The 10,000-nt window shown below is 47.6% G+C and overlaps 1 protein-coding gene across 6 annotated transcripts in view; it reads right to left on the bottom strand.

Moving 5' to 3' along the window:
* Positions 1 to 10,000, bottom strand: part of Gas7 (growth arrest specific 7) — a 232,847-nt gene that overhangs the window by 44,194 nt on the left and 178,653 nt on the right. For 5 of the 6 annotated variants that reach the window (XM_029483457.1, XM_021177612.2, XM_029483459.1 and 2 more), the window contains exon 4: positions 1 to 63. This exon is cut by the window's left edge and continues 23 nt beyond it. The exons of the other annotated variant lie outside the window; for it this stretch is intronic. In XM_029483457.1, coding sequence (XP_029339317.1) covers positions 1 to 63 — 63 coding nt within the window. The remainder of the gene's footprint in view (positions 64 to 10,000) is intronic. 6 annotated transcript variants of the gene reach the window in all.

Below are 10,000 nucleotides of genomic sequence, written 5' to 3'. Positions count from 1 at the left end.
GGAGACTCATGTGGGCAGTCTCTGGAGGGTGCGCCGGGGTCCCTGATGCGTGGTATCCATTCACTGTGGGGACAGAGACACAGCTCAGATGCTGCGGGGGCCACAGACAGGCACCCTTGGCTTCTGGCCACAGCAGCCCTCTTTCTCCCTCCTCATCCCAGGGTTGCAAGAGGTCTCATGTGGCAGGGCCATCTATTGGTATCCGGTCTGCAGTTAAGAGCTAGGAATGAATGGAGAACGTCTCTAGTTTCTGGCAGCCAGTGTACGGAGCTCCCTGGGGACTGGCTTCCTTCTCAGGAGCATGATCAGCAGAAGCCGAGGTCATCAGAGCCCAGCTGCCATCACAGGTGCTGACGAGGGGCCTGTCTCTTTCTCCTGAGTCAGGTGGCTCCTCCACCACCTCCTGAGTCCTCGTCCCCTCTCTGGGGGAGTTCTCCACCCCCAGTCTCTGAATGCTGGCCTGTAAGTAAGGGTGAAGACCCATTTCCAAAAATCTCAGAGATTAAAAAATACTTCGGATTTTGGATTTTTTAGAATTTGAGAATGTTTGCATATTCTCATACCAGCTGTGTGGCCCCCATCTGAAGAGCCAGATGCCAAGACACCCTTCAACTTGACTGGGTTTGGAGTTACTAGGACACACACCTCTGGGTGTGACTCTGAGGGTGCTTCCAGAGAGGGTTAGCTGAAGGAAGTGAAGTGTAAGCATGCATAGACTCACTAACTGTCATAGACTTTCAGGGTCAGGGCCTTGAAAAGCCTGGTGAGCCCCGGCTTCCATCTCTCTCTGCTTAGCAATTGCAGATACAGTGTGATCAACTGCCTTACTCTCCCTCACCATGCCTTCTCTGTCATGATGGCTGCATCCTTCCAAATAATGAATCAGAGACCCTTCCCTTCTGTGTGTGTGTGTGTGTGTGTGTGTGTGTGGTATATAGAGGAGTGGTGTGTGTGTGTGGTATATAGAGGAGTGGTGTGTGTGTGTGGTATATAGAGGAGTGGTGTGTGTGTGTGGTGTGTATTTATGTAGTGTGATATGTATGTGGTATGATGTATGGGTATGGTATGGTGTCAAGGTAGTGTGTATGTGTTGTGTGTGAGATGTGTGTTGTATGTGTTTGTGTGTAAGGTGACTGTGTGTGTGTGTGTGGTATGTGTGGTATGATATATGGGTGTGGGGAGGTGGTGGTATCTGTGTGTGTCTGTGTGTCTGTGTTGTTTCCTTAGATCAACCTCTGATGTTGCTTCTTTTTATTTTGGGAGAGGGTCTCTCATCTGAGGCTCACCAGTTAGCCAGGCTGATGACCACTGAGACCCGGATGTCCACTTGCCTCTCTGCCTCCCCAGTGGTGGGGTTACAGGCACCCATGGCCACATTGCCTTTTTTATGTGGATTCTTTTTTATGGGAACAGAGGTCAGTTCCTCATGCTTGCACAGCAAACACCTTCCCAGGGAAGCCGACTCTCGGCCTCTTTACGTTGCTTTGTCACATGGTTTTGTCACAAAGTACATGCTCCCAAGCCCAATGCACATAGAGATGTTAGTGTTCAAACTTTTAGATTTAGATATGGGGGAAGTTCAGGTAGTTAATGGAAAGAGGATAGGGTGGACTGGTTGTCATGGAATTTGGCTCTCCTAATTAATAAATGATGATCAAGTACATGGATGCTTGAGCGTCAGCTTTCCTAAAACAAAACCAGGGCGGGCTGGCTCATACCTGTCTCTGCTGAGCTCAGGAAGCTGAGGCAGAAATTCTATGAGCTTAAGGGCTTCCTGGCTCCAGAGTGAGTTCCAGACCAACCTGGGCAAGTTAGTGAAACGTCATCTCACTAAGTTTTATCATTAAGATAAAAAAGGCAAGACACGGCGGCACATGCCTTTAATCCCAGAGCCTGGGAGGCAGAGGCAGGTGGATTTCTGTGAGTTCAAGGCCAGTCTACACTATATAGTGAATTCTAATCCAGCCAGGGCTGTAGAGTGAGTCTCTATCTCAAGAAAGCAAAGCAAAAATAAAAATAAAAAACATAAAAAGAGCTGGGGATGTGGCTCGGTGGGAGAATGTCTTTAGCATATTCAAGGGTTTCAGTTCACTCCTTAAAAGCACTCATGCACACACACATACACCACAATACAAACACATACTACACACATATCACACATACCACACCACATATAACACATATCACACACATCACTCATGCTCCCCCAATCATACACATACACTCATACCACACACACACATCACATACATAGAATATCCACCAAACACACAAACACATATCATACATACCATATTCACATACCACACACACATACACACACATACCACACACCACAGACATACCATACACACACACACACAACACATACACCCACATACCACACATACCACATACACACTACATACTACACACACAAACAGACACACATAAACACACCCACACACCGCACACACACACCCACACACTACAGACATGCTTACACATACACATCACACAAACACATAAACACACACACACATAGACACACAAACACACCACTCACCTTACCAACATATGAGACTTTAAAATCACACTCCTCTAGAATGTGTGTTTCTTGGTGCATACTCACATCCCCACTGCATGCTGCTAAGACTCCTTTCCAGGGCTAGGGGAAGCCCCACTGCAATGCTTTCCATTGCTGACGCTCAACACACTTGTCACAGCCAGCTTCAAGCCTCAGTCTAGCTTCCTACTCTTGACCTCATGGGATCACACTTGAGACTCACACTCTTTCCCAGATCCGTGAGTTGGGGAAGCTATTTCTCCTCTCTGTCTCCCTCCCTACTCTCTCCCAACCCCGTGTGTGTGTGTGTGTGTGTGTGTGTGTGTGTGTGTGTGCGCGTGTTTCTAGACAGTGTCCAAATCTGCCTAGTTAGTATACCCCCAAGGAGGTTGTACATCTTGCACAGGACTTTATTAAAAGGGAAAAGGCAAAGCAGAGAGGTGGCTGAGGGGTTAAGGTACTTAGTGCTCCTGCAGAGGACTTGGGTTCAGTTCCTGACCCTACATGAAGGCTCACTTCTAGTTGCTGGAATCTAACACCCTCTTCTGCCTCTGTGGGCACCACCACACATGCACTGGTCATTCAGGCAATATACACAATTGAAAAGGACGAGTCATGAAGGGTAGGTAGGGGGAAGCTAGTTTTTGCTGGACTTTAGCCCCTGAGAGCCACCAGCTTGCACCATCTCTGGAAACTGGAGAGTTAAGCTGCCCTTATGCCCCAGGCTGGTGGAGCCTGCCAATGGATATACATACACACAAAGACGAGTTGGGGGACCATAGGAGGTAATATTCAATTCATTATTCCCCCAAAAGCTCTGCAAGCAGGAAGCAGAAGAGAACTAAACACTGGCATCTAAAAGTTGCCAGCGTTTACAATAGGCAGGACATTCCATTTGCATGTAAAATGCCCCACCCCCAGGGCCCCTGTGTTTGAACACTGGCCCCTAGCTGGGAACACTGTTCTGGGAGGCCATGAGGCCTTTGGGACATGGGGCCTAGCTGGCAGACACACACACCCATCCCAGGGTTGGGGCTCAGAGCTTGAGGGATGCTGGCTAGCTGCATTTGTCACTCACAACTCCTGCTTCTAGCTACCCTGAGAAGATGTGAGGAATCCCAGTAGCCCAATCCCTCAGCTGTGAGCTCTACCAGGCCTTCCCTGCAGTGTGGACCACACCCTCTGAGAGGTCAAGCCAGAGCCATTTCTTCCTAGACATGTTACTTCTGTCAGGTCTTCGGCCTCAGTGTCAACGAAGGTAGTGAGGTGCAGCTCAGAACCCCAAAGATTTGGAGTGTTGTAGATGACATCATAAGTAATATTGTGTAAAATTACCTATGGGGTTTTCTGTTTACATTTGCATCTCATTCCCCAAATGTCTCCTTATGTATATGTGAACTTTCCAAAATCAGAAATACTTCTGGCCCCAATTCGTCTTAGCTAAGGGCCACGAAGCCTGGAATGGAGAGTGGCCGTGGATAAAGCAAGCCATGGTCAGTGAGCTGGCAGAGACCAGCTCACTGGTCTCTAGGGAGAACCTTTTCATGCTGGGAGATGGAGCCCGTCTTCTACCATTTGCAGTAACAGCCTGGGGCCATTTCCAAGCAGGGCAATGCTTCACAGCCCCTGGGCAGCTGGGCTTCTCCTCAATCTGTAAGATCAGCTCTAGACTCATGAAGAAGACTCAGCAGGCATGTACACTCACACACTCTCATACAGATGCACACACACACACACACACACACATATGCTCGCACATACACACCAAGATAAGAGAAACTGGCAGACAGCAGGCCCCTTATTCAGTGCTTGGATAGGGACGTAGAATGTTTCTGCCTAGCATGTTGGTGGGTTGAAGCTGAAGGGCTACAAGGTGGACAACTCACATAGGGAACACCATGGCTCACAAAGAAAGTATGGGACAGTGGTAGAAACCTTGGCACACTGCTTGGGCTCTGGGGCTGATTCATAGACAGGCATAATGACAAATGAGGTCTGCATAATTTAATTTAAGGGGCTGAGTGAAGGACATGGATAAAACGTCTTTCCCTATAAACAAAGAGGACATTTGCCAAGAAGCCATGGGACATTGGAAATGTTAGCCATGCTTAAGCTACAAATAAACTGCCACTGCATAGCAAAAGGCATAAATAATTCAGGCCACATTCTTTGACCAGAACACAATAAAAGTAGGTATTAATAATGAAAAATAAACACACAAGGCTCCCAATCTTCAAACTTCCAGATAGTTGGAAACTTAAGAAAGGTCCCTCTTAAGGACTGTCAGGCTAAAAGAGAACTTAAGATCATAATTACATGCTATTTAGAAAAGAGTAAGGAAGGGTATGTTAAAATGAATGGATAAAGCCTGCATTATAGTTTGAGGAGAATTCATAGCCTTAATTATTCTATTACCAAGCCCAAGGGGACAAAATTAAATGGAATAAACATTTCCCCCTAAAGATCTTAGAGAAATTTTTTTTTAAATGATCAACAAAATAAACCAAGAAAAACAGGAGGCAGGGCCAGGGAGAGAAATTAATGTTGAGAAGCGGGAACAACACTGGCAACCTAGAGCTGGCACTCTCTATTTCTCTCCTCTCCCATGTGTGTGCCCTTGTTCGTGTATGCATGTGCACGAGTGTGTTTGGGGTGTGGTGGGGATTGCAACAACCATAAGAAAAGGAGATGAAGTGGCTTAATTTGAGGGTAACCAAATATGCTTAGCATGAGGAATCAGAACACCGAAGCACAGCAAACATAGGCAAGATTTTTATTTTTAATGCAAGAGCACATGACTTCTAATCATAGACTTAATAAAATCCAAACATTCCGTAAGATTCAAATTATCAAAATGACTTCAAGAACACTTGAGATGGGAGGGGAAGCAGAAGGAGAAGAAAGGGAAGAGGAAGGAGGAAGAAGGGGAGGAAAATGGGGGAGGAGGAGAGGGAAAAGGAGAGGGGGGAGAAGGAAGAGAAGGAGGCGGAGGAGAAGAAGGAGGAGGGGAAAGAAGAGAAGGAGGAGGAGAAGGGGGAAGAGGAGGAGGAGGAGGAGAAGGGAGAGGAGGAGGAGGAGGAGGAGAAGGGAGAGGAGGAGGAGGCTTTTACAAAGTGCACCTCCACTAAAAGGTACCAGGCCCAGACGGTTTCATGAGGTAAACTTGTTAAAGCTCTAAAGAAGGAGCAAGCCACAAGTTATTCTGAGACCTAGAAACATGTGGCATTTCTCTCAGCCTGTACACTCTGACCACTTTCTACCACAGAGACAAATCATAGCTCAGCTGGTGATGAAATAAAGCATGCTTTCTCCGAGCAGGTAGCCGCACCATGGTCTTTGATGTCATGGAGTCCCTAGAAGCCCCTTTGTTTTCCAGCTCTTTGAGGGCAGAGGCTGCCCTGCTGACCTCCCTCTTCCCAGAAACCACTAGGCATGCTATAAGCTGCATCTTGTCACCTAACCCTGGCTCTTCTGACTCTCAGCCATGCCAGGAGCCCACTAATGCCCAGGCATCCTGCCTTTAATCCAGCCTCTTGTTCTTTCTTCGGTTCCAGCCTGTCAGCTGTTGGCTAATTACTGCTCATGTCAAAACAATTACTGGGAAGAAAAAACTAATTTTCCACTCAACCATTTCTCCCCACACAGCGTTCCCTTCTGACCCTGTGGTGGTATATGGTTCTCTACTCCAGGCTGGCACATTCAGAAAGCACGTGAGAACCATTTAAAGCCCTTGAGACCCCAGGACCCTTGCCTACGAGCATCCCCATCCTCTGGGCTCCTAATTCACCAGCCACTGACCATAGGACAAATGAAGCCCACGTGGGGATTTCCTGGGTCCCAGCCTCTGGGGGGGAAGTAAAGTCAGTCAAAAATTACTCAGCTACAGTGCACAGGGCAGGATGGGACATAAGAAAATGCATGAAACTACCAACTCAGGGGTTTCTATGATTTAAAAAGGGGAATGAAAAGATCCAACCGCTTGGTAACTGTAGTAACTTCAAAAATAAATGTAAACATGGGCACCCACACAGTGACCTTCACCTCATGACCAGTCAGACCAGGCTTGGGAGATGAACAATAAGAAGAGGGGAAAGATACCTGGATAAAACGGAGAAGGAGGTTGATTCGAGGAGGGGGGTGACAGCAGAGAGGGAGGGAATAGGAAACCATGGAGAGACTAAGCAACAAAGCCAGCGGTCTCTGCCACTTGCAATTCACCCTCCCAGGAGCTCGGCCATCTCTCTTCAGCCCCACTTCCTGTTATAAAAAAAGTTCCTTCCCAAGCCCCAGCCTCCAGGTTTCTGTTGCCCAAGAAAACAAACTAACAGATGATTAGCCCTGGACACCCACATGCAACATCTCAGGCTCTGGCCTAATTTTCCATCTCTGGAACGAGCATAGGAATTTATTCTTCCTATAAAGAAAGCTGGGGGCTCTGGGCCTCATTGTTTTGGAAACCCGTCCATCTATTCTTTCTGACTTTCCTCCCTCACATCCCTCCCTCCCTCCCTCCCTCCCTCCCTCCCTCCCTTCCTTCCTTCCTCCCTCCCTCCCCTTACCTACCAAATCATCCATCTATCCATCCTTCTACTTACCCATCCATCATCTACCCATCCACCCACCCATCCATCCATCCATCCATCCATCCATCCATCCATCCATCCATCCATCTGCTTATCTACCTATCATCTATCCATCCTTATACTTACCCACCCATCATCCATCCATCCATCCATCCATCCATCCATCCATCCATCCATCCATCAATCCATCCACTGATCTACTTACCCCTACATTAAACATAATGAGTCACCATGGTGTTTCCCTAGCTGTAATAGAGCATCACTTTTGAGGGAGTTCTTTATATGTGTACTTATGTATGCTATGGATATCATGTAGTGTCCAGCACTCCTGCACACCACACCACACCAAACTCACACACACACACACACACACACACACACACACACACACACTCATATACAGATTCATGGAGGGCAATGATATAGACTAGTATGGAATTCACTTTTGAGAAACACAAACTACAACTGCAGGAGACACTAGACTGGGTTCTGAGGCCAGCACCCTGTTTATAAACAGGCACAGCTCTGCCTCCTTTCAGTCCTAGCATGCCTTGCAGGTGCCTCTTCAACTCCACTTCATCAGAGAATTCAGAGCCCCCCTTAGGCTTTCTGGAAGAGTAGTTTTAAAGAATGACCGCTTGTTCCAGAAACTTCTGTCTGGCCAGTTGGTCCTTACTGTATGTCTTGGCTGTCTAGTATGTAGATTGTGTTCCCAAAGATGAAGTTCATGGTGCATTTTCTCCTATGGCTGTGATCGGGTAAAAGCCTAGGACAACATGGTGGGAATCAGACTCTTCAAACACCAGGATCACAGGTTCTAAAGGCTTCGCAGCCCCATTTCACAAGGAAGCACCATACTCTTCCCCACTGATGACAACTGGGAGGTTGTGGAGCAGGCTTCCAGCCTGGCTACTTTCTAGTCCGTGATGTACGAGAGCCCTGCTCCAGAGGGGCAGGGGGACCTAGAGTTCCCTGACCTATGGCTGAGCTTGAGGGCTCGGGTTGGAGCCCTGCAAGGGTCTCTGCTCAGGGGAGACATAGCTGTCTGCTGCATATTCTCCAGGTTCACTTCTTCTCAGGCTCCTCCCAAATCCTGGCAGGTCCTAGGTAATCCTGGGCATCTCCCCTGCACCTGGATCCCCTTGGTATTCCAGAGACTTAAAGATGACGCCTAATTTGGCCCAATCCCTAAGGCTGGCAAAGTCTGTCCTTAAACCCTATTTTCCCAAACACTCTCACCTACGCCCTACCAGGGCAGGCTTTGTAAATGGTAGGGAACCCCTTGTAAATGGTAGGTGTTCCCATCTTTAGGAAAAACAGCAGCTCAGTGCACACTCCAGGTCCAGAGGCTCCGGAGGAGCTCCTTCAGTACAGTTGCTCTGTTAGATGCACCAACCACTGGCTGCAGGTGGGTTTTCAACCAAATTTAAATAAAATATAAATGGGGCAGGGGTTCAGGGAAGCATCTTAGACTAGAAAAAGTGTATCTCCGAGGAAAACGTATCAAGTCCAAGTGAAGTCTGACATTTAGTTAAGAGTAACACGCGAGGCTGGCTTCCTCATTCTGACAGATGGACTGTGGGAGATACTCACAGGGGAAACTGAGTCAGGGCTCTACAGAGCAGCCTGAGACTGCAGCTCAGTGGCAGAGGGCTTGTCTCGCATACATGAGGCCCTGGGTCCCGTGTCCAATGCTACCATTCCCTTCCCCCAGACTGAATTTGAAAAGAAAGGGTGTACAGGGACTTGTTCCACTATTTTTCTACTTGTTTGTAAGCATAAAAGTGCTCCAAAAGATTTCTAAAGTTATTAAATTAAAGTGGGTTAAAATCTTAGTTTCCCAGACATACTAGTCACACGAGAAGCACAAATGGCCATTGGCCTCAGTTCTGAGCATGAGATACAGAGCACGTTCACGGTCCCCACAAGCTCTATAGGGAGAACAGCATTGCTCTCTGTTGTCCTTTATCCTACAAGTGACTCAGACATGATACTCAACGAACGCACTGCCTTACTCCGTTTTTCTCCCTCGTGCCTGATACGATTTCTCTCTCCACAAACCAATACTTCCACAATGTGTGCTACACCAGCCCAGAGAGGGACTTTAATGTTATGTTACCAGCAGTTACTGAAAGGCTCTCAGGAGCTCTGTTGTGGCTTGAATGGCTTTTCATTTAGAAAGTCTGGCAGCAGGCAACCCCAGTGAAGCCACTGAATCCACAGAGCCTCATAACTCTGGTGACATTAAAAGAGGCAATGTGGGCCAGGTCCCTGGCTCAGTAGTCACTGTAAATATCGCCTAAGGTTTAAAAAAGAAGACTGTTCTGAGGGCTCAGGTTTCTATGTAGAGCTCTCCTCCCCAGATGGGAACCTGGCTGTTTTTGCTAATAGTGAGAGCCTTATCCCACAGAAGGCAAGAGGGCCCCTGGAATTAGGACTGAGCTTCCCCACCCATACCCTCCACCTCTGTGCAGGTTAATCTGTGGTTTCCCGGTATTGTTCAGTATCCCATGATTTTCTTCAAGAGAGACCAGAAGGATGTCTGTGGTCTGTGGTCAGGAAATGTGACTGGGTTTTCTATATTGCCCTTAACACACACACACACACACACAGACACACGCACACACACACACACGCACACACACGCACACACACACACACACACACACATGCATGTGCACTTGCATGCACATAGGCAAGACACACAAGACACACACACACACATACAGACACACACAGACAAAGAGACACACACATAGACATACATACAGACACATAGACACACATACATAGACACAGGTATACACACACACACACAGACATAGGCACAGAGCTATACACACACAGACAGACACACACACACACACACACA

Source organism: Mus caroli, chromosome 11 (assembly GCF_900094665.2).
Source record: "Mus caroli chromosome 11, CAROLI_EIJ_v1.1, whole genome shotgun sequence".
NCBI classification, from domain to species: Eukaryota; Metazoa; Chordata; class Mammalia; order Rodentia; family Muridae; genus Mus; species Mus caroli.
This window is presented reverse-complemented; position numbering and strand designations above follow the sequence as displayed.